Source organism: Pan troglodytes, chromosome 21, assembly GCF_028858775.2.
Source record: "Pan troglodytes isolate AG18354 chromosome 21, NHGRI_mPanTro3-v2.0_pri, whole genome shotgun sequence".
Classification (NCBI taxonomy): domain Eukaryota; kingdom Metazoa; phylum Chordata; class Mammalia; order Primates; family Hominidae; genus Pan; species Pan troglodytes.
The window spans coordinates 8,407,898-8,434,089 of NC_072419.2; the positions used below are offsets into that span (position 1 = coordinate 8,407,898).

General features: G+C 44.0%; 1 protein-coding gene across 1 annotated transcript in view; it reads right to left on the reverse strand.

The window, feature by feature from the left end:
* SIRPG (signal regulatory protein gamma) overlaps nucleotides 1–26,192 on the reverse strand; it is a 166,818-nt gene that overhangs the window by 46,115 nt on the left and 94,511 nt on the right. The window contains exon 10 of the mRNA XM_063803317.1: nucleotides 3,450–3,767. Within this exon, the coding sequence (XP_063659387.1) occupies nucleotides 3,450–3,767 (318 nt within the window). The remainder of the gene's footprint in view (nucleotides 1–3,449; nucleotides 3,768–26,192) is intronic.

The following is a 26,192-nucleotide window of genomic DNA, read 5'->3' on the forward strand; positions in this document are numbered from 1 at the left end:
AGTCTAAAATGCATTTAAGCCAAGAATAGTCACAACAATTTTGGATAAGAAAAGGTGAGATGACTTGCCCAAAATATATCAAAACTTACTGTGGAGCTCTGCTAGGCCAGGCACAAGCATACCTCGGAGATATTGCAGGGGAATGTTGTGGCTAGTTTGATCATCTCTTGAGACCACTAAAATTTTCTCCTTATCAGCAATAAGACTGTGTTGCTTTCTTATCATTCACGTGCTCACTGGAGTAGTATTTTTAATTTCCTTCAAAAACTTTTCCTTTGCATTCACAGCTGGCTGAGTGTTTGGTGCAAGAAGCCTAGCTTTCAGCCTGTCTCAGCTTTGGGCAAGCCTTTTTTTACTAAGCTTCATCATTTCTAGATTTGATTTAAAGTGAGCGATTTGCAACTCTCGCTTTCACTTGAGCACTTAGAGGCCGTTGCAGGGTTATTAATTGGCCTAATTTCAGGCCAATGCGTCTCCCTGTGCCTCAGGGTAAGTAGGGAGGCCTGAGGAGAGGGAGCAAGATGGGGGAACGGCCAGTAGGTGGAGCAGTCAGAACACACAAGACATTTTTTCATCAAGTGTGCTGTTTCATAAGGACATGGTTCGCGGAGCCACAAAACCATCACAATAATAACATCAAAGATCACTAATCACAGATCATCAGATCAGATATAATAATTATTAAAATTTGAAATATTGCAAGAATTACCAAAATGTGACAGAGACACGGAGTGGGCACATGCTGTTGGAAACATGGCACCAATAGACTTGCTCAATGCAGGGTTGCCACAAACCGTCAATTTGTGAAAAACGCAGTGTCTGTGAAGTGCAATAAAGTGAAGCACAATTTAATTTGCCTGTATTGACAGAGAGCTAGACAAGTAGATCAGTGGAACAAAGAGCTCATCGAAGTGGCTGGGGACACTGATCTGTTTGACTCCAACGTTTGGCCACCTCAAAACATAACAGCCAGTCCCTGCTTCAAGGATGTGAGAGTCTAATCATGGAAGATGGGTGTAAATGGAATAAAACCCCAGGTCGGGGGACTTTGGGAACGCCCTTGTAGTTTAAGTACTAATTGTGAGAACTAACTGGTATGGACCGATAAGACCACACAATTCAGGAAGAAATAAATATCAGAAATAGAGCATTTAAAATTGAGATTTGAGAAGAGACTTGAGATAACACTAAGCTTTGTATTCTCGGGCAGGATAGGAAAGAAAAATGCAGAAAAACACATTGAATTTTTGAACAGACACGCCTGCATTCTAACCCCAGCTATGCTGTTTGGAACCTCTGAGACCTCTGTGCTAGCTCTGGGCTCTGCTGTAGGATCAGATAATGTATTTGAGGATGCCTAGTGTGCAGTAAATGCTCTACGGGTGTCACCCAGTAGGAACAGAGACACAGAGTGGGGAGTTCATAACAGGTGAGGGTGCTGATGAAGGCATTTATGGGCCAGGTTGGGGAAGGACAGCTGCAATGCTTTGTTAACACCAAATAGAAAGGGGCCTAAATGCCAGAAAAGGAAGGGGCTGCCCTTCCCCCTGCAGACCACGGGGCCCCACAAAGCTGCATAGCGGAGCCATATAATCAGAAGGATGCTCCCAGGGGGTTAATGTTGCAGCAGTGGGCCAGATATACTGTATGCAGGCAAAAGAGAAAAATAAAAGAAGAAAAAACCAGCATGAGTCAATAAAGAACTATCGTAACTTGCTTCTGATCAGAAAGGACCAGTTTTGAGTTTTTCAGCCAGACCTGTATATCCTGCTGGGTGAGTGTTTTTCTTATTTCTGCTGGACAACAGACAAAAAGGCACGGGGAGATTGAAAGCTGAGTGGGATCATTCCTCTTAAGAATTCTTACAGCAGCCAGAGAAGAGGCCAATTCCGTCAGGGAGAGAGAGGATGCGAGGGCCCTGGTGGGAAGATGGGCTGTTGTTGCCGGGCCGGCACCCTTGCCCTGGCAGTGGCCTGCGCTGTAATACACCGAGGCATACACCCTCCCTGCCCCCAAGGGACTGTCCTTTTTGACTTCACGTGGTTCTGGAGGGCTGTGAGTCCATATGCTGGCTTCCCCCTAGCTCACAAGGCCCGGCCAATCCTAATAACCTCCACCCACCCTCTGGGACACTGTCCGCCCCCACCCCCCAGCCGGCCCCCTCTGGGCCAGTAATTCATTCTCTCAAGCTCATCCAAGCTGGACGGAAGGAAAGCAGCCCGCGCGCTCTGGGTCTGAACTGCCAGCAGACAGCTCCCTCTTGTGGAGAAAACGGTTCGAGGCCGCAAAGAGTGAGAGACGGAGGTAGAGAAGATTCCAGAAGGCGAGGCCGGCCAGAGAAACTATCAGCAGAGCCAACAGACAACCCACGAAATGGGAGAAAATATTCGCAAAGTGTGCATCCGACAAAGGTCTAAGATCCACAGTCTATAAGGAACTTAAATAAACTAACAAGTAAAAAAATAACACCATTAAAAAGTGGGCGAAGGATGTGAACGGCTACTTTTCAAAAGAAGACACACCCGCGGTAAACAAGCATGTGAAAGAATGTTCATCGCTAATCATTAAAGAAATGCAAATAAAAACCACAATGAGATACCATCCCACACCAGCCAGAATGGCTATTATTCAAAAGTCAAAAAATAACAGAGGCTGTACACCAAACTCCCCCCAACACAATTTACCTATGTAAAAACCTGCACATGGGCCCAGACCTAAAACCAAAGTTAAAAAAATAATAATAAGATAATATAAAAATACTCAAAAAAGAGAGAAAGTGAAGAGGACAAGGAAAAAGAGAAGGATGGAAGGAGAAGGAAAGTGAGGGGGAAAAGGAAGGGGAAAGGAGGAGGAGGATCTGTTTGACCCCGTGTAAGGGCCTGCACTGACTCAAAGGGCCTGTCCTGACTCCATGTAAGTGCCTGTCCTGACCCTGTGTAAGGGCCTGTCTGACCCCGTGTAAGGGCCTGTCCTGACCCCATGTAAGGGTCTGTCCTGACCCCGTGTAAGGGCCTGCCCTGACCCTATGTAAGGCCATGCATGGACCCTCTTTTCCAGCTGAATTCAGAATTCTGGCCTCTGTTTAAAGTTGCCATCCAGAAACTTTCAACTGTGCCAGTCTTGATTAATAGCCTTCCTAGAAGGCACTTTGGTGCTCAGCACTCCTTAACCTCTGCCATTTCTTGCAGTGAAGTGTTAAGGTGGAGAACTTTCAACATCAAGAATGCATGGAATTAGGGAAGGGGAGGCCCACCCTTTCTTCTTGGGGAGGGTGTGGAGGAAGGCGTGAGAAGTGGAGTCTGGGGGCGAATATGTGAGAGTTGTATCACCAGCTGCGGGTATCCTTCCTTCCTTCACCATCATCCAATGCCCCCCTGAGTCTCTGACCCTCCCCAGCCGTGCTGCCCACAGGGGATGTCCAGAGGGGCTGGGCCAGAGGCTGTACCCACCTTTCCCCTGCCTGCGCACCTGGGCTTGCAGGGTGACGTTGGCCTTGAGTGGGGGCTGCTCATCGTGAACCCAGCAAGCAAACTCACGCTCCTGCAGTGTGGCCTCTGCCTGCCACGTGTGCTCCAGAGAGTATGTCCCATCTGGATTTCTGGTGGCCTGAGGGGACACCAGGGTCTGGATCATGCGCCTGTTCTCCATCCAGGTGAGTTGCAGGTGGGCGGGATAGAAGTGGAGGACGTGGCAGGTGACATTCACTCTGTCTTGCACACGTACATGGGTCCCAGAGGTTTCAGTGGTGATCTTCAGGGTGGGGACAACTAGACAGAGGAATAGGAAGTAAGATCTGGTGAAATCAGCCCCTGCCTGTGGCCACCCATGCTTCCGTCTCCCAGGGAACAGCCTCAAGGTCTCTCGCCTTTTTTTAAAGAAATATTTTTTTCTTGTATGCGTAATGTAAAGCAAATAGGGCTAAATGTTAATATTCATTAAATATGGGTAAGGGTACCTGGGTGTCTGCTATATTCTGTATTTTTGAAATATTTCATATCAGAAAATATAATTTTAAGAATTAGTAAAAGGTGATGCCCATGACGACAGGGACTTTATTTTGCTCGTTGCTGCATCCCCAGCACTGAGCACAGGGTCTGGCATACAGTGGATATTCATTATTATTAAATGAATAATAAACATTTAAAAAAAAACTGTAACAATGACATTAATAGAACAAAGATGTTTAGAAAGGGAGTCTGGGACCAGATAATAACAAGATCAAACATTCGTAAGTAAGTCACTGCATGCCAGGCACTGTTATGTGTGTTTTATAAGGAATAATTCATTTAATCTTCACAGGACAGCTATGAAGTAGGTCCTCATTTTTTTCCTGTTATATAAAGAAACTGGTATTAAATAGTCAAGTAACTCGCAAGATCCCACAAGTTGTAAAGTGGCACAGCTAGGATTAAAACCCAGACAGTGAGCCCCTGGAACCTGCGCTTATAACCACAATACACATGATCAGAAATCCATGAGGAATTTCATTTCCCCATTTATGAAATGAGGCTTTGGGCAAAAACCCTGAAAGCTGGATGCTTCCAGGGTTAATGTCCACCCCACCTGACTGCCCATTCACCTCAGAGCACTTGGGAGAGATTCATGGTTGTTTTCAGGGGCTCTGCCAGGGCCCTGTGGGTGACTTCACGGGTGATCTCAGATGAGACATCCTGTCGGGTCAGTGTCACCCATGCCTTGCTGGTGATGAAGTCATTGCCTCCATTGTCAGGCACCAGGCGCTGAGCTGAGGCTGGATGTTCATCACTGTCCTTCAACCACGTAACATTGAAGTCCCGGGAGAAGTCCTGGGAGTTGAAGGGGACAGCAGTACAGTTGAAAGGCACTGAGTCTCCAGGGCTTGTCCTCTGAGATGGACCAGTCAGAGAGATGAAGGGCTGTCCAGCTAAGGAAAGAGCAACTGTGATTGTACACTGAGAGTGGGACACACCCCACAGGCACCAGTGGCACCAGAGCTGTGTCAGGCCCTGGCGACCTACTATGTGCTGTGTCTGATTCTGTCTTCAGGCAGCATATCGGCATTTGATCATAAGAAAACAAGTAAATGCAAATGTGATTATGACTGAGCCCAGTGCCATCAAGGAAACCCAAAGAGTGCATAGATGGAGAATACGGGGAGGACTTATTCTAGAAGGGCAGCTGGGGAAGAATTACTTGAGGAGGTGACATCATTGAGCTGAAACTCAGGAATGAATAGGAGCCAGCCATGGGAAGGGACAGAGGAAGGACATTCCAGACAGCGGGGACAGCAGGAGAGAAGGACCTCAGGCGGGAAGGGCTCGGTGGGCTTGAGAAACTGAGAAGTCTGCAGGGGACCCTAGTGTCACGGCAAAGAGGTCCAGAGTGAGAAGAGCCTGGGGACCATGGTGATGATCTTGATTCTATTCTGAGAGTGATGGGAAACCAGCAGAGACTTTAACAGAGGGGCAAAGTGGTCTGATGCACATTTTTTAGAGGATAACTGGGGTTGTTGTGTGGAGAATGGGAAGGAGCGTGGCAGGAATGGAAGCAGGGAGACCAGTGGGGAAGCTGGTACAGGCCTCCAGGCCAAGGTGATGGTAGCCTGGACTAGGGTGGTGAGAAAAGGAGACTCGAGACACATTTGGAAGATACAGCCCACAGGACTTAGTGATGGGCGGGATCGGGGGTGAGGGACAGAATGAATTCTGGATCAACAATTCCCAGGTTTTCTCTAGAGCAGCTGTGTGGGTGGTAGCTCTACTTTTTGAGCTGGGAAGATCTGGAGAAGGACCAACTTGGGATAGGAAGGGAATGGTGATGAATCAGGATTTCCATTGTGGATGTAAGTTTATAAGGACTTGAGTGTGAAGTCAAGAATCACCCCAACAGGGATGGTTGGCCCTCCTACTCGGGTGCCTCCCATCAACACTTCACTAGACCCCCGTTGTCTGCTTGCTTACCTGCAGTGACAGGGAGCTATCTCCATGAGAAGCAGCTCCATTCACCCTCACACCCAGCTAGGACTATGACAAAATATTTCCTGCTTCTGGGATATAACCTGGGATCTGTCTCCCAGAATTTTCCCAGGAAAACTGCAGGATGAGACTCACCCCTCCTCCTAAGGACAGCCTTGCAGAGCTCTGGAGCAAGAAACTCCCCAAGTCTTCACAGCATTCCCTAAGCCCCTGCTCTGCACCAGGTCAAGAGGTGGGTGCTGAGACCACAGAGATGAGTCAGACAGGACCCCCACCCTTGAGAAGCATCTGGTCAGGTGGGGGTGAAAGGCAAATAAACAACCAATGACAAGCAGGATGACAGGCAGAGGGCAGCGCAGGAGGCCATAGGAACTTGTCCTCTTAGCACACAGCTCTGGTACCTTCTGGACTGTGCTCTGCCCTCATCACCCACCCTGCACACAGCGCCGTGTGGTTCAGAAAACATTTTCAGCCATATGTGCTTCTTTTCTTCCACATCTCAGCTGTGGGAGGCTGGTATTATTGTCCCCACTTTCCAGAAAAGGAAACAGAGATTCAGAAAGGTCTCGGGACTTGCTCAAGGTCACACAGCCTATCAGTGGCTAAGGAGGGAGGGTAAGAAGGCCTGTCTGACTTTGGGTCCAGGACTCTTCCATGCCTCCAATGCCGGAGGCTCCATCACTCTGGCGACTTCTCTCTCTTTTTTTTCTCTCTCTCTCTTTCTCTCTCTCTGTCTTTTCCACCCTTACACCCTCTCTGACCCAGAACAGGTAGCCACCCAGACTAGAGCTGACATCGGGAAAACTGGGAGGTGGGCTCCTCTTTTACCCCCTGACCTCCCCCGAGCCCCTCACCCTTAGGTCACTTCCTCTTCTGACCCCCAAGCTCCCACCAGCTCCCTTTGTCCGCAAGGTCTACATTGAAGAAAAGATGAAAAACAGCACCTGACTGGCAGGAAAACAGCTCAGTCACCTCCTCTGAGCCTCAGTCTTCCTTCAGAAAGACACAGTGGCTGGATTTGGTCATTCCTGGGGGTCTCCTTGCCTGCCCTGAGGGTCTCTCTGGGCAGGAATCAGAACTCACCTGTGAGTCCCAGCAGAAGGGTGGGCAGGAGGGAGCCCAGGGCCCGCCCAGGTGTGGTAGCCATGGTGAGAGACTCACAGTGCTCCTGGTCTGTTCCTGGTGGCAACCACTGGATAAGGCCCTGAAAGAGCCCAGGAGCCACTGACCACCCTCTGACAGCCTGGATCAGGCCTTATACTTCCCAGCTGCTTACCCCACCCCATTCTCTGCCATGCCTGGAACAGAGGCTTGAGCCACAGTGAGAGAAGTGGTCACTGTGGCCAAGGCCTCCTTCCAAGCTGCAAACCTTCAGGCCTGAGGTGTCTAGCCAGGGAGGCATCTGGAGCCTTTTAATGGGTTCCGACTGTCCCTGATTCCCCATGAGCAAAACCAGAAAGTGGCTGAGCTCTGCCTCAAGCTTCAAGCCACAGAGCTGGCCTCTGATAGGCTGAGCCTTGATGTCCCTTCTCCTGGAGGCTCCTCCATGCTGAACAAGCAGCATCAAGAGCCTGCCCTGTCCCAGACCCAGACACGGCTTCTGGCAATGCAGAATGGATCAGATATGGGCCCAGAGGGTTGAGAAGTGAGCCTTGACATACACAACCACGTGCAACCAAGAAAGACCCTAGACTTTGAAACCCAACCCTTGCCTCACGGCTTAACTAGGCTTGGACAATGGTGGCACGGATTTCCCATGGCCCAGAATTGTCTACTAGGCTCCACGTTGGGGAAACATGAGTTTGAAACACAGCCACCAGTTTCCCTGACCTCCCTATGAAAACAACCTCTCCCTTTGGTCTCTCTCCATTTCCTTACCCTACGTTACTGGGCTTTCCAATGGTTAGCCCTGATGTATATTACTCGTTTTTATCCATTTCCCTCATGAAAAACAAATGATTTGCCCTGAAGACTACTGCTTTTTGTTCATGGCTGTAACCAGCAGCCACACAGTGCTGGGCACAGAATAGATACTCGCTAATAACAAATGAACCTTTGGGGCCAGGTATGTTCTCAAGACTGATTACAAAGCAGCCAAGCCCAGCCTGCTCCCCAGCCATCCCATCTCTTTGGGGTCTGTACGCTCAGCTAAAGTGGAGGGAGAGGCTAGAGAGGAGTTTTCTAGCCTGGGTGAGGCTGTTATGGAAACTCCCCTGACCTCACAACCCCCCACCACTACTCAGCCAAGCAAGGCACCCCAAAAGGACTCCTAGATATTACGTGCCTGCAGGAGGAGGAGGCTGGCTTTTCTTTTTCCAGGTGTCTCCTGAAGCAACAGTGGATTTGCTGATCCACCTTGATGTTGCCCTGAGCAGGAGAAAAAGGAACTGAAAAGAGACAGCAGGGTAGAGTGACGGGGTGGCAGGGCAGCAGCTCAAGCTTCCTCCATGCAGAGTGGCAAGGGGGTGAGGTCCATGGAGAGACCCTCATTGAAAGGGGGGAGCCGACCTTAGAGCATACCACTCAAGAGAGACGACCACTGGCAAGAGGGCCTAGGAGTAAGAGACTGCAGCATGGACTCCAGCGGGGAGCCGTGAACCTGGATCAGATCATGCATAAGAGAGACTGTGCAGCAGACTGTGTACCCCCACAGCATACACACATGGGCACACACACGTGCACATGCATGCACACATGCACACATTCAGGATCCTCCTAGGAATCCACACCTTGCCCTAGGAGGCAGCTGGCTTCCAGAGTCCAGCCATAGTGAACAGAGCATTGCTGGGTAAAAGAAGTCCCTCTTTTTCCATCTCCCTTCCCAGGCCCTAACACACCAGATGATAGACAGACCCAATTGAGGGAAAGGAGGAGGAACAAAAGAATGCTTCACCTCCATCCCTTCCAGATCCCTCAGCAGGGACTTGGGAGCAGCATTGGGCTGGGGTGAGAAAAGGAAGTGGATGCTGAACTAAATGTTGGCATTTTCAACCAGACTAGTTTGGACTGGGCAGGGCCTGACACAGATTAGTTACTTTATAAAGTTTGGTAAAATTATTCATCTACCCTCAGTTCCTTGGTGACACTAGCCACATTTCAGGCACTCAGTAGTCATATGTGGCTACTGGCTACCATAGTCGACAGTGAGGTCTTGGGTGAAACATTCTTCATCAGGGAAGTCTTTTCTACCCTAATGTCTCCCTGTGGGTTCAAATACTTCTCTTGCAGAGCATTTATCACAGTTATAATTAAACTGTTAACTTGAAACTAGTTGCATAATAACTCTTTCCCTTATTAGACTGTAGGCTCTGGAGGACAGGAACCATGTCCTTGGTCACTAGTGTAAATAAGTGCGGATGAATGTTTGTTGGATGGATGGATGGGTGGGTGGATGGATGGGTGGATGGATGGGTGGATCCATGGATAAACAGACTAAGAGGAAGGTATGTGCTACAGGGTAAGGGACAGAAGGAAGCAATCCCACTGAGAAAGCAGAGAAGGCTTCCTGGAGGAAGTGGGCTTCCTTCAGGGCTCCTGTCTCAGCCCTCCAGCTTAATCACACCATCTACACAGAAGGAGAAGACTGGCAACACTAGGGCTAAGCTGCAGTGGGTGGGCAGCCATGGGCACCCTGCCTTGTGGGGCTGGACGGCTGAAGGGGAAGTGGAGAAGATGGGGTTTTCCAAGGAGTGGCCTGAGGAATGCCAAAGTACCCACAGGGCTCGCCCAGGCTGGGCCATGCGTCCACTGGGTAAGGCTTGGCTTCCTCTGAGTAGAGTCACGTCAGTCTCCTTCCTTATTCTAGCACCAGCAAGAACTGGCTGTCACGTACTCTATAAGCACAACCTTTTATAGGAGCTGGGGACCCAAGAGCCCTCATCATGAATATGGGCCCCTGTGCTGGCCTAACAGGCTGAGGGCCCAGAGAGGACAGAGAGTTGCTAGCTCTTCAGAAAAGGGACACTGGGCCAGGTGCAGTGGCTCATGCCTGTAATCCCAGCACTTTGGGAGGCCAAGGAAGGCGGATCATGAGGTCAGGAGTTCGAGACCAGCCTGACCAACATGGAGAAACCCTGTCTCTACTAAAAATACAAAAATTAGCTGTGCGCGGAGGCATGCGCCTGTAATCCTAGTTACTCAGGAGGCTGAGGCAAGAGAATCACTTGAACCCAGGAGGCAAAGGTTGCAGTGAGCTGAGATCGCGCCAGTGCACTCCAGCCTGGGGACAGAGAGAGACTCTGTCTCAAAAAAAAAAAAAAAAGGACATCAATGACCCTAAAATCCAACTCCTTGCTGCAAGGACCCATGGATCTTTTACCCTCACCCCATCTTCTTAGACTTACCCTTGACAAGCTGCACATGTCACTCTGAGCCTCCTGCGAACACAAGTCCGCGTCTCCCCAAGACGATGATCAGCTTCCTTGAGGACAGGAACCCTTCCTTGTCCACTTGCTCCATGTCTGAGACCTCAGTGCCTCACACAGCCTCTGACACTGAATAGCCCCTGAACATGCATGTGTTAAATAAATGTGTTTCGTTATTGATTTACTTATTCCTGCAATTCTTTATAGAGTGTCAATTATGTGGCAGGCATCATTTGGGGCACTGAGCAAGTGAGCAGTGAGCAAGATAGTAAAAATAAAGGAATACCTAGGCAGTATAATTCCAGGGAGGTTAACTGGTATGAAGAAAAAGAAGTCAGGGGATAGACAGTAGCTGCGTATATTTTGGACCATGTGCACAGGAAGCCTTCTCTGGGGAGGTGCCTGTGAGCTGAGACCTGAATGAAGGAAGTGGAAGTCATAGGGAGTTCTAGGAGAAGAATGTTCCAGAGAGAGGAATGCACTTGCAGGGCAGGCATGAGCTGGGCATATGTGAGCCACAGCAAGGTCACTGTGGTGGGAGCAGAGTGAGGGAACAGATGGTCATGGGAGAAACTGCAGGACTTGGATCTTGGAGGCTGTGCTGATGAGGTTAGAGTGTAATCTGTGTGCAATGCCTTGGGCAGAGAGCAGTACCGGAGCAGGATCCAGGTCACAGATTGGAAACTCACACTCTGGTGGCTGTGTGTATGTGTGTGTTGGAGGAGGGACAGGCTGGAGGGGGGTAAGGAAGGAAGCAGGGGAGAAGAGGAAGCAAGAGGCCACTGCAGTTAGGGATGGCTGGACACAGGACTCTGGAGCTGGGGGAGAGATAGGTGATGGAGATGGGGGATAGATATTTGCAAGCTGTCAACATGTGGATGGTTTCCACATGGACATTGCATAGGATGAGACCACCTCAGGAAAGAAGAGATTGGGGGAGAGGGAGAGGGGGAAGGAGAGTCCCAGGGCTGGGATTCTGATCTGGCTCTGCCACCAATTTGCAGGGTGAGCTTGGGCCATCTCTGTGGGCTTTGGATTCTACAACTGGGCATGAAGGGAACTGAGCCAGGTGATCTCTAAGGATCCTTCTTCTTTGAATATTCACAGGCTTGGTTTCATTTCCTGTACCCAGGAGTTTTAGTCTGGGCCGGGGCTCCACTCACCCCACTGCTGAGCCGGCTGGCTATCTGATCCCTGCATTGCACAGGGCCCCACTCTCAGAGGAACCCACACTTGATTTACTGCTCTGCTGTTACTGTTTTGAAATGTTTAATTATTCTGGGACATGCTCTGCTAATTATGTGGCCAGTGCTACCATGTGCCGTTAGTCTACTGCCGTGAGGTGAGGCAGGAGCACGATTTGGCTGTTGGGAGGTCCCTCAGGTTGTTGGGTGCCAGGACTGAGGGCCCTTGCTGGACCCCTCTGAGGACTCCCCAGTCCCTGCTGTCACCAACGCCACCCTCCCAATGCCTCCCCAGACTCTGCAATCCCAGAAAGACAACCTTGGCATTCCTGAACTTCCTTTTCCTCTTTCCTTCAGAAGCTAAACAAATAGTCAAGGGTAAATACCAAAACCATGGAATTCTGATATAGACCAGGATTTCCGAAGATATGAGCCATGGACTGACATGCAGATCACAGTCCTACCCCAGATGTAGAATCCTACAGAGGTCCTAAAGTCTGCAGTTAAACAAACTAAACAAAACAGCATTCTGACTGAGTTAAAACTTGAGAACTGCTGATTTAAGCTAGTGACCCAGATGAGTTCAGGAAGATGACTTGATGGGGACATTGATGCTGCCTGGATTGGGGGGTGGGGAGAAGGAGGGAAGCCAGGGAGAGATTAGCTACTCAGCCATATGCTCCTTGTCCTTCAGGTCTCAGCTCAAATGTCCGCCCCCAGGAAGCCTTCCCTTGACTCCAGCACACAGTGAGCTGAGACCCTGCTCCAAGCTCCCTCAACTCCTGACCTTAGCAGAGCACCTTCCTATCATTGGTGATTGTCACTACTGCTAGACTGCATGCACCATGGAGGCCAGGAATGGGGACTCTCTTGGTCTCCATGGTATCTGCAACACCTAGCACAAGGTGTAGCACACAGAAGATGCTCAACAAATACTTGTTCGATGAATGAATGAAGACAGAGTTTGGATGTATAGGGCCAAGGGAATCTTTCAGTCCTAGGAATCTGACACTTACCTTGGAGTGAAGGCTGGTTACTGCCTCTTGCCTGAGGAGACCCTATAGAGGGCTAGCATTAGAATTCCCCTCCCCTGGCTGATCTTAGAGTGATGGAAAAGAGACTGGCAGGGGAGAATGTAGACTAAGGTGTTAAAGGCTAACATACCATTTCACCCTTCAATATTGGTTGTGATTTCCAAAATGCTATTTGCTAACCCCGCTGAGCATCTCACTGGGAAGATCCAAGCCATTGAGGAAAGAAAACAAGCAAAAGAGATTTAAGGGTTAAAGAAACCCTCTTTTGATATTTCACATAGTCCCAACAAACTTCTCTGCTGCAGGAGATGAAGACTTCAGCCACTACAGGTGGACTGACCCCAGTGACCCCTGTCTCCATGAGAGCAAGCAGATATAATAATGGGAGATGATGGGTGAAGATCAATGCCTTAACCCTGAACAATGGCTTTAATGGTGGACTTTTAGGCTGTCAGCACTTAGGTGGGGCACATCTGTAGGAAGAGGAGAAGAAAGGAAACTCAATGAGATGAGGTGATTTGCTTGATAACTTACAGAGAGACCAGCAAGCTAGATAGGAACAACTAAGACCAATAAGGAAGTTATAAGAGGCTCATTTCTGCTTAAGAGAAGGAAGAACTTTCTAACAATAAATGCTGTCCAGTAACAAAACTGTTTATCTTTTGGGAACTTCCTTTCATCAGGGAAGTATAAGTATAGAACTCCAGTTAGAGATGCTGGACAAGGAGTCTAATTAGACTAGATAAGTGATTTTCAAACCATAGCTCACAACGCCTTCATGGGGCATGAAATCGATTTAGTGGACCTAAACCAGCAATTTTTTTTTAATGGAAAAGATAGAAGAGAGAGGAAAGAAGAGAAGGAAAGGAGGAGAAGGGAAAAGTTAGAAGATAGAAGGGGAGGTGAGGCGAGGAAAGAAAAGGAGAGGAATTATGTGAGTTTATCCCACATAGGAAAGGCAAGAACTGTTCACTGAAACTTTCAGTGTGTGTGTGTGTGCGTCCGTGTTTGTGTGTGTGCGCGCGTGTGTGCACACACTAGGTGGCAATATAAAGTATATTACTAAGTGTGGGTGATAGTCAAAAAGATTGAACACCTCAGGAAGTTGATCTCTAAGATCCTTCAAACTTTGCAGTTATGTGACATTAGGTCCTTAGGTTTTATGTATCAAATTATGAGAATAGGATTCTAAGATCCATTTATTTCATTTTTTATTCACTTACTCCACATTTATTTAATACCTATTTTAAGCCATACTGGGTGCTAGGGGCAAAGAGATACATCAGAATCAGTTCCTGCCCTCAAGAGATGGAGATGAACATTTATGCAGATCATTATAATACAGTGTAGTATATGCTTCAGTAAGCATTTGGCTAAGATTTATGCACCTTTCACCCAGCCCCCTGTGCAAACTGATTTTCTTATCTCCATTTTACAGATGGAAAAAAAAATCAAAGCTCAAATGGTCACACAAAGGGTGAATCAAGGTCCACCCAGCAGAACCAGAATTTGAACCTAAGACCACCAGGAGAGCCTGAATTTCTAACTGTTGGGCTCCACTGGGGTGTGAAGGGCAGGTGGGTGGGATATGGAGGCTCAGAGAAGGAAGGCTGACTGCAGCAGCTAGGGGTGGGGTGGGGAAGAGGCCAGGGAAGGCTTCATAGACAAGGGATCATTCAGCTATGTCTTGAAGGAAGAGGAGTTGGATGGCTTGACAAGGGGGCAAAGGTGTCACCTTCCATACAGCCAGCAGAAGCCGCTCGAAGAATAGTAAAAATTGTGGGATGTACAGCAGGCAGACCTGGTGCGAATTTTAGTTCCAGCTTTTACTACCTGTGTGACCCTGGATACGTCACCTAACCCCTCTAAACCTCCATTTCTTCATGCATTACATGGGAGTTATTATGAAATGAGAGATTACGCACCCAATGCATCTAGCATTAGCACAGTGCCTGGAAAATAATAGAAGCCTCATGCTAACTACAACCTATTTATGACAGTTTGCTGCCTACCAGCTGAGGAACCTTGAGCAAATTGCTAACCTCTCTGTGCCTCACTTCCCTCATCTTTAAAATGGGAATCATAATAGCACCTATCACATAAGGTTATGAAAATAAAATGAATACACGTGACATGCTTAGAAGAGTATGAGGCAAAAATCAGGTGGATGATAGAGGTAGGTCACTGTTAATACTTCTGTGTGCTACACACCATGCAGAGAGTTTTACCATTTTATTTATTCATTAGGTTAACAAATGATCATTGAGGGTTTGCTAGGTTCCAGGCAATATTCAAGGTGCAGCAGAGAATACGAAGTAGGTTAGGACAAGGCTGGAGCCCTGGGTGGAATTTGTTTGCTGGGGAGTGGGAGGGAGAATAGGATTTGGGCAGGAGGTGAGATAAGTGGTGAGAAATGAGGCTGGAGAGATGGAACGGGTCAGATCATAAAAATCGTTTTATGTCATGTCGTCCTATAAATAGTGGTGAGTCCACGGAGATTTTCAATCTGGGGGATTTTTCTTCTTAGAATTTACGATTCTCCAGTTGTAAAACTCTATGACTCTATGTGCCAAAGTCTTTATGATTCCAAGATTATAGTCCTATGATTTTGTGACTCTTAATATTTCTTACTTGCTGTAGTAGATTGATATTAAAAGTCCCCACAGTGGGGACTTTTGGTTTCAACTCTGACATGCAAAGAACTTGGAAGTCGTTACTCCTGACCTTACAACAAGAAAATGCTGGATATGCTGAAAATCAATGACTTTCCTTGAGCCCATTAGAAAACTGAGGTTGCAGAGCAAACTACCACCTAAAAATCTGGAGAATCAGATGAGTCTAGATAGATGTGACCCCAAAGTTCTGCTTCCCTGCAGCAAGGCCTAAGTCAGTCAGTGGGAATGCTTACACAGTAATTCTGATGAATTGCCAAGGCTACGTGCAGACTAGCATGGGAGGGAGAAGCATGAGAGGGAAGACCTCACACTCTTGCAGGTTTTTACTCCAGAAAGCTCACCAAGTTCCAATGAGAAAGGTCCCCACGTGGCCCGAGCAGGGAGATGCAATGAAAGCTATGGTGAAACCCTCCCAGGATCTCTTCCCTCATCGCCAGAGGGAAGGACTTTGGCAGAGGGCACTTCTGAAACTCTATCTGAGCTAGGCTAAAGGAGCTCTGCATCACTCCAGGCCTCTCCAGACTTCCTGTCCCATCTAGGGAGGAAAAAAGTGGTGGCAGGGGAGGGAGCTCTACCCCTGCAGGAAGAAGAAAAACACTTCTGAAGTCCACACTCGTGAAGCAAGAGGCCCCAGATTGAGACTTAATTAGAGGATTAGGGAATGCCCTCTGTCCCCCACACTCTAGCACATACCAATAAGGCTCCAGTAGAGTACAGTGACTTACAGCTGCAAGACACAGACTCTCTGAGGAGCTGTATAAAGGAAAGCTCCAGAGCCAAGAGAGGAGAAAATAAGGACATTAAATGAATTGGAAGTCCCTGGTGCCTATATCTACAACAAGCATTAAATGCTGCCCAACTCCTAGCTAGATTAACATCAGTCCTCACACTAAAGGTCTATTTACCTCAGTGTTTATTTTCTTATTCAACATGTCCAGCTTTCAGCAAAAATTTACAAAGCAAGCTGTAGAGGCTGAGCATCCCTAATCTGAAAATCTGAAATTTGAAATGCTCCAAAATCTGAAAGTTTTTGAGGGCCAACATGACAACACAAGTGGAAAATTCTACACCTGATCTCATGGGATGGTCTGCAGGCAAAACACAGTCAAAACTTTGTTTCACGCACAAAATTTTTAAAATACTGTATAGCTGGTTGCATTGGCATGCACCTGTAGTCCCAGCTACTTAGGAGGCTGGGGCAGGAGGATTGCTTGATCCCAGCAGTTCAAGGCCAGCCTGGGCAACATAACAACAGTCCATCTCTATATATATTTTATACACACACACACCACACACACACACACACACACACAGAGTATATGTGTGTATTTTATACACATAGTATAAAATTATACACTATAATTTTATATGCATAGTACATAGCATTAGTCCATTTTCATGCTGCTGATAAAGATATACCCACGACTGGGCAATTTACAAAAGAAAGAAGTTTAATTGGACTTACAGTTCCACGTGGCTGGGGAAGCCTCACAATCATGGTGGAAGGCAAGGAGAAGCAAGTCATGTCTTACATGGATGGCAGCAGGCAGAGAGAGCTTGCACAGGGAAACTCCCCTTGTTAAAACCATCGGATCTCATGAGATTTATTCACTATCACGAGAACAGCATGGGAAAGACCTGCCCCCATAATTCAGTTACCTCCTACTAGGTCCCTCCCACAACACGTGGGAATTCAAGATGAGATTTGGGGTGTGGGTGGGACACAGCCAAACCATATCACATAGTATAAAATTATCTTCAGGCTATGTGTGTAAGGTGTGTATGAAACATAAATGAATTTTGTGTTTAGACTTGGGTCCCACCTCCAAGATATGTCATTATGTATATGCAGACATGCCCAAATAAAAAAAAATAAAATCTAGAACACTTCTGGTCCTAAATATTTTAGGCAAGACATACTCAATCTGTGTTAGTTCCCCAAGGCTGCTGTAACAAATTAGGACAGGCTGGGTGGCTAAAAACAACAGAATTTTATTCTGTTAATGTTCTGGAGGCCAGAAATCCAAAATTAGAATCACTGGGCCGATACCAAGGTGTCGGCGGGGCTGTGCTCCCTCTTAAGGCTCTATAAGGGAGAATCCCTTCCTTGCCTCTCCCAGCTTCTAGTAGCTGCTGGCATTCCTTGGTTTGTAGCCAAATCACTCCAATCTCTTCCTGTCTGGTCATGTCACCTCCTCCTCTTCTGTGTATCAAATCTCCCTCTGTCTCCCTCTTATATGGAGACATGTAGAAAGAAGTACAAAGTAGGAGGACTCACACTCTCAATTTCAAAACTTAGGATAAAGCTATAGTAATTAACACAGTATGATAATGACATAAGGTTATATAAACCAATATATAGACATATAGACCAGTGCAATAGAATTGAAAGTCCAGAAATAACCCCATAAAGTATAGGGCCAGGGTGTTAAGTCCAGTCAGTGTGGAAAGAATAGCCTCTTCAACAGGTTGTGCTGAGACAACAGGATGTCCATGAACAAAAGAAATGAAGTTGGATTCCTACATCACTCCATATGTAAAAATTGACCCAAAATCCATCAGAGCCTGAATGTAAAAGCTAAAATCATAAAATTATTAGAAGAAAGCATAGTTGTAAACCTTCACAACCTTGGATTTGGCAGCAGTTGCAAAAGCATGAGCAATAAAAGAAAAAATAAATTAATTAAAATTAAAAACTTTTGTGCATCCAATGTTATCATCAAGAGAGTGAAAAGACAACCTATGCAATGGGAGAAAATACTTGCAAATTATATATCTAATAATATAATTATTAGAATATATTAAGAGCTCCTACAACTCAACAATTAAAGAGACAAACAACCCAATTAAAAAATGGGAAGAGGACTTGAATAAGCATTTTCCCGGAGAAGATACACAAATGTCCAATAAGCACAAGAAAATATGCTCAACGTCATTAGTAATTTAGGAAACACAAAATCAAAACCACTTCATACCTAAGAGGATGGCTATTTACAAATAACAACTAAAAAAAAAAAAAGAAACAAGTGTTGGCAATGATGTGGAGAGATTGGAACCCTTGTTCACTGATAGTGAGAAAGTAAAAGGGTGCGGCCACTGTAGAAAAGTTTTCCAGTTTCTCAAAAAGCTAAACATAGAATTGCATATGATCCAGCAATTCCACTCCTAGCTTTACAGTGCAAAGAATTGAAAACAGGGACTATGATGCTTGCATGCCAATGTTCATTGCAACATTCTTCACAATAGCCAAAAGATGTTTTGGCTGTCGTGAAAAATCAAGTGTCCATCAACAGAAAAATTACTCAACAAAATGTGGTATATACATATCATAGAATATTATTCAGCCATAGAAAAGAATAAAGTTCTGATAGATGCTGCAAAAGGATCAATCTCGTAAACATTATTATGTTAAGTGAAATAAGGCTGATACAAAAGGACAAAACGTGTATAAGTCCACTTATATGAAATCCGCTTTGTGCATCTGCTTTGTTAAACAGTTTGGTGATTATTTGATATGCTAAATATACAGTTACCATATGACTCAACAATTCCACGTCTAGGTATTTACCTAAGGGATTTGAAAACATATATCCACACAAAAACTCATACATCAATGTTCATAGCAGCTTTGTTCATCAGAGCCAAAAGATGAAAATAACCCTAATGTCCATCAACTGATAAAAAAAATGGGATGATGCAATAAAATATGACATCATACAATGGAATATTATCCAGTCATAAAAAGGAATGAAGTAGTGATACATGGCCACAGTAGCACGCACCTATGGTCCCAGCTACAGAGGAGGCTGGGGCAGGAGGATTGCTTGGATGAACATGGATGAACTCTGAAATCATTATACCAAGTGAAAAAAGCCAGACACAATATAGAATCACATTATATGATTCCATTTATATGAAATGTCCAGAACAGGAAAATTCATAGAGACATAAAGTAGATTGGTGGTTGCCAGGTTCTCCAGGGAGGGGGAATGGGAAGTAATTGCTAATGGGTATGCATTTCTTTGTAGGGTAATTATATGTTTCTGGAATTCTTGTTGATAATTTCACATCTTTTTTTTTTCTTTTTTGAGATGGAGTCTTGCTCTGTTGCCCAGGCTGAAGTGCAGTGGCATGATCTCAGCTCACTGCAACCTCTGCCTCCTGGGTTCAAGCAATTGATTCTCTTGCCTCAGCCTCCTGAGTAGCTGGGACTACAGGCACCCACCACCAAGCCTGGCTAATTTTTGTATTTTTAGTAGAGACAGGGTTTCACCATGTTGGTCAGACCTCAAGTGATCCACCTGCCTTGGCCTCCCAAAGTTCTGGGATTACAGGCATAAGCCGCTGTGCCCAGTGATAATTTCACATCTTTGTGAATACACTAATCAGCACAGAACTGTACACTTGGAAAGGGTGAATTTTATGGTATGTGAACTATATCTCAATTTTTTAAGTAAGGGAATAGTATACTCACACTAATCAAAAGGATACTGGAGTAGCTATTAATATATTCATTTTAGACAAAGCGGACTTTAGAATAAGAAAGAGTATCAGAACTAATGAGGGTCATTCTATAATTATAAAGGAGTCAATTATCCAAGTAGTCATAATCATCTTAAGCTCCTAACAACAAGTGTCAAAATTCATGACATGAAATAGACAGAACTGAAAAGAGAAATAGGCAAATCCACAATTACAGGTGGAGACTTCAATACCCCTCTTTCAGTAATTAATAGATCAAACAGGCAGGAAATCAGTAAGGATACAGATGACCTGCACAGCACTATTAATTAACTTGATCTAATTAACATTTATAGAGTATTTCATCCAATAACAGCGGAATGCACATTCTTCTCAAACACTCATGGAATGTTCACCAAGACAGACCACATTCAGGACCATCAAACACACCTTCACAAATTAAAAAGAATAGAAATCATACAAATTACGTTCTTAGATCACAAAGGAATTAAACTAGAAATCAAAAACAGAAAGCTGACTATAGTAGGAAATTAAACAGTACACCGTTAAATAAACCATGGTTCAAAAAAGAAGTCTCAAGAGAAATTAGAAAATATTTTGAACTAAATGAAAATAAAAATTAGAAAACTTTGTGTTATTTAGCTAATGTAGTGCATAAAAGGAAATTTATAGCATCCAATGTGTGTTAGAAAAGAAGAAATTCCAGAATCAGTAGCCTAAACTTCTACCTTAGTAAACTAAATAAAGAACGGAAAGTTAAAATTGAGACAATAGGAGAAAGAAAATAATAAAAATTAGAGCAGAAATCAGTGATATTAAAAGCAGAAAAACAATAGAGAAAATCAATAAAAGCCGAAAGCTAGTTCTTTATAAATATTAATAAAATTGATAAGCCCCTAGCCACGCTAACGAAGGAAAAGCAAGTGAGAAGACACAAATTACTAACACTGAGAAAAAAAGAGGGGTCATTACCATTGATCCCACAGAAACTGAAACGATGATGAGTTGATACTATGGACAACCCTATTCCCATAAATTTGATAATTTAGATCAAATTAGCCAATTCCTTGAAAGACACAAACTACCAAAACTTACTTAAGGAGAACCAGAGATAACTTAGATTGTTCTATGCCTATTAAACCAATTCATTTGGTAGTTAAAATCCATCTATAAAAGGAAATAACAGAACAATACGATTTCATTGATGAAATCTGCCAAACATTTAAGGAAGAAGTAATACCAATTTTATATAATATCTTCCAGAAGACAAAAGAGAAAGGAACACTTCCCAACTCATTTTATGAGGTTAGAATTACTCTAATGCCAAAATCAGATAAAGACATTAAAAGAAAAAAGAGCTACAAATATCTCTCATAAACATAACTGTAAAAATCCTTAATAAAGTATCAACAAATTGAATCCAGCAATATTTAAGAAGGATAATAATATATCACAATTAAATGAGGTTCATTCCAGGAAGAGAAGGCCAGATCAATATTTATAAATCAATCAATGTGTAATACATCAAATTAATAGACTAAGAAAAGCATATGATCGCATCAATATATACACAAAAAGCATTTGACAAAGTGCATTGCTCATTCAAGATTTTAAAACTCCAAAAATATTAAGAATATAAGGGAAATTTCTTAACCTAATAAGGATATATACAAGAAACCAATATGTAGCATCATATTTAATGTAAATGAATGAATGTTTTCCTAATAAAATTGAGAAAAAGATAAGGATGCCCTCCCACATCATTTCTCTTCACCATCATACTGGAAGTCCTAGGTACTGCTAGGAAATGAAATAAATAGTATACAGTTTGAAAAGGAAGGAACAAAACTGTCTTTATTCATGTATGATGTGGTTGTCTACATAGAAAATCCCAAAATATCTACCAAACAAACAAAAGAAAAACTTCTGGAACAAATAAGAGAATTTAGCAAGGTCATAGGACACAAGATTAATATACAAAAGTCAATTACCTTCTTATATGCCAGTAATAAACAAATAGAATTGTAAATTTAATAAACTAAATACCTTTTGAAATAGCATCCCCCAAGATGAACTACTGAGATATAAATCAAACAAAATATATACAGCATCTGTATGCAGAGAACTAAAAAACAAAAACAAAAGAAATCAAAGATCTAAATCATGGAGAGAATGAAGAGACAACTATGGAATGGAAGAACATCCTGCATTTATAAACCATACATCTCATAAGGGGTTAATATTCAAAACGTATAAGAAACTCAAACAACTAAATAGCCTGGCCAACATGGCAAAACCCCATCTCTATGAAAAATATCCAAAAATTAGCCAGGCATGGTGGTACACGCTTGTAATTCCAGCTACTTTGCAAGCTGACTCACGAGAATCATTTGAAGCCTGGAGGTGGAGGTTGAAGTGAGCAGAGATCGTGCCACCACACTCCAGCCTGGGCAACAGAGCGAGACTCTGTCTTAAAAAAAAAAAAAAAAAAAATTTTTTTTTTTACATGGGATGGCAAAGTACAGAACAGCCAACAATATTGTGAAAAACAACCAAGTTGGAGGACTCACACTGCCCGATTTTAAGACTTACTATAAAACTACAGTAATCAAAGACAGTGTGGTCAAAAATACAGACACATAGATCAATGGAACAGAATGGAAGGCCCAGAAAGCTATCCATACAAATACAGTCAACTCATTTTTGACAAAGATGCTGAAACAGTTAGATGTTTATAGACAAAGAAAAAAATCCTTAACATAGGCCTTACAGCTTACATGAAAATTAATATGAAGTCAAAATAGATCATAGACTTAACATAAAACACAAAACAATAAAACTGCTAGAAGAAAGCATAGGAGAAATCTACTTGACTTTGGGCGTGGTGACAAGTTTTTAGATACAATACCAAAAACATAATTTTAAAAGATTGACAGTTGAACTTTATTAAACTTTAGCTCTATAAAAGGCACTGTTGGCCAGGTGTGGTGGTTTAGGCCTGCAATCCCAGCACTTTGGGAGGCTGAGTCATGCACATAATCACTTGAGGTCAGGAGTTCGAGACCAGCCTGGCTAACATGGTGAAACCCCAACTCTACTAAAAAAATACAAAAATTAGCTGGGCGTGGTAGCACGTGCCTGTAGACCCAGCTACTTAGGAGGATGAGGCAGGAGAATCACTTGCACCCGGGAGGTGGAGGCTGCAGTGAGCTGAGATCCCACCATTGCCCTCCATTGCCTAGGTGACAGAGTGAGGCTCCATCTTAAGAAAAAAAAAAGGCCTGTTAAGAGGATGAAAAGAGCAGCCAGGCATTGACTGTGGTGCCTCACGCCTATCATCCCAGTGCTTTTGGAGGCTGAGGTGGAAGGATTGCTTGAATTCAGGTGTTCAAGACCAGCCTGGACAACATAGCAAGACCCCACCTCTAAAAAAAAATTAGCTGGGCATTGTAGAATACCTGTAGTCCCACCTATTCAGGAGACTGTGGTAGGAGGATTGTTTGAGCCCAAGAGTTTGAGGCTACAGTGAGCGATGATTATGCCACTGCATTCCAGCCTGGGTGACAGAACAAGACCCTGTCACTAAAAAGAAAAAAAAAAGGATGAAAAGATAAGACACAGGATGGGAGTAAATATTTGCAAATCACATAGCTAATGAAAGATTGTATTAGTCAGGGCTTCTCAGAGAATCAGAACTTTTAATTCCAAAGGCCAGGGGCCTGAGGGGAGGGTACCAGCTATTATAGGACCCAGAGTTTGAAGACCTAAGAACCAGGAGATCTCTGATGTCGAAGAAGAAAAGAAGGATGCTCAGCTCAAGGAAAGAGAGAATTTGCACTCTCTCTGCCTTTCTGATCTATTCAGACCCTCAATTGATTAGATAATGTCCATCTACATTGCTGAGGGCAAAGTTCTTTACCTAGTGTACTGATTCAAATGCTAATCTCATCTGGAAACAATCTCACAGACACACCAAGAAATAGTTTTACCAGCTATCTGGGCATCCCTTGTGATAGCCCAGAGAAGTTGACACATAAAATTAACCATCCCAAAGATCATATCCAGAATATGCAAACAATGTCTAAAACTCAACAATAAGAAAGCAAACATCTGCATTAAAAAATGGGCACAAGATATGAACAGACATCTCACCAAAGAATGTATACAAATGGCAAATAAGTATTTGAAGAAATGATCATTCATCATTATAGAAATGGAAATTAAAACAACTACTACACACCTATAAAAATAGCTAAATTACAACCAACTGGCAATACCAGTGCTGATGAAGATGCAGAGCAACAGAAACTGTCACTCATTGCTAGTGGGAATGAAAAATGGTAATTTGGAAGTACGGTTTGGAAGTTTGGCAGTTTCTTATAAAGTTAAACATTGATTTACCATACAATCTAGAAATTATGTCCCTAGGTATTTACTCAACTGATAAGGAATCTTATGTCTACACAAAAACCTGCACACAATGTTTATAGCAGCTTTATTCATAATAAAGCCAGATGCAACTAAGATGTCCTTTAATAGGTGAATGGATAAACAAACAGTGGAACAGTCATACTATGGAACATTATTCGGAGATAAAAGGAACTGTTAATTCACACAACAATATGGATGAATCTTAAGTGCATATTGCTAAATGAAAGAAGCCAGTTTCCAAATGTTTTATATATATGTGTGTGTGTGTGTGTGTGTGTGTATATATACATATACGTATATATATATATGATAATTCCGTTTATATGATTTCTTTAAAAAAGCAAATGATAGAGATGGGAAATAGATCAGTGGTTGCCAGAGGACTAAGAAGAAGGAGACAGGTGGCTAAGTGAAGCACAGTGGATATTTTACAGCCATGAAACTATTCTGTGTGGTACTGTAGTGATTGATATATCTGCTAAGGGCTTGATATCTAGAACATATAAAGAGGTCCTACACTATCCATTTGTCACTATGCATTTGTCAAAACCATAGAATTTTACAGCACAAAAAGTAAACCTTGGCCGGGCGCGGTGGCTCACACCTGTAATCCCAGCACTTTGGGAGGCCGAGGCAAGTGGATCACCTGAGGTCGGGAGTTCGAGAGCAGCCTGACCAACATGGAGAAACCCCATCTCTACTAAAAATACAAAATTAGCTGGGTGTGGTGGTGCATGCCTGCAATCCCAGCTACTCGGGTGGCTGAGGAGGAGAATCACTTGAACCCGGGAGGCGGAGGTTCCGGTGAGCCAAGATTGCGCCATTGCACGATCTTGCAACAAGAGGGAAACTACATTTCAAAAAAAAAAAAAAGTAAACCTTAATGTATGCCAATTTTTAAAAATCTACTAGGAGGATGGGGAATCACAGGATAAAATGCAGATGATGATAAAAGAATCTAATTGTATTACAAACGTATGAGGGATCTCATTGAAGGGCATGGAGACTAGAGGTGCTGACCTAAACAACTTTGGAAATGACTGGAAACAAGAAGACTCAAGATGAAAAGAGCTGTCCATAAGCACTGCCCTCCAGTTGGTAGAGCTGTGTCTCACAGGGGTATGGCTTGACAATTCTGAAACCCCGGTACATGTGTACTAACATTGAACAATTAAGTAAATGGATGGCAGATGGTAGGAGCCAGGTTTTTCACTGCTGAAGTGGGAGGTTATAGATAAGCAAAGGGAGAAGGATAGAATGAATTGTATGAATGTGTTAGAGTCAGAGACGGTAGCATGAGCTCATGTTTAACTTAATATAGATACCAATGATAGATACAGAATCATTACAGTTACGTGAATACACGGGCTAGGATACATACATGTATTTCCTAGCTCTGCCCCCTGGTAGTGGGTCCCCAATAGCAACATGCAAACCCACCATCCAGATCTGTTTCTAAGAACATTCTCCAGTGAAAGGAACCGGGCTCCCTGGAGAAACGGCTGATTCTAGGGCTGGGAAGAAAATATGCAAGATGAGTCTGGAGCAGCTTTAGTGCCAGAAAGTAAGGAAGGGCTCAAAAACATAACAAAAAATTATGGCAAAGGGAAACAGGAGCCAATAGAGAGAGCTCCCAGGCGCCAAAACTGGAACAATTTAAGCAACAATATAAATAACATAGTATTGGATTATAATGAAAAGTACAAAATAAATATCCATGAGTGCACATGGATAGAATAAATGACTGAATAAACAAATAGCAGAAGAATTCCAAATAACTTATTACATACTGCCCCCTCAAGGAAGTGAAGCCTAACTCCCCATCCCTTAAGTGGAGGCTGTGCATAGCGGCTATTCTGTGAGGCTATTCTCATTATTAGACTGGGGTTATTATTAGACTGGTTTGGGGGAGGAAAACCACAGAGGTACAGTGTCATTCTCAAAAAGTTATATCAAGAGAATATGCTATCAATATCAATATCAATTAATGTCAACCCTGATCGCCTAGTTAATTATTTGATCAGTCTTCTGTTGAAATTATTGTTGTTGTTAATTATTATTGTTGTTA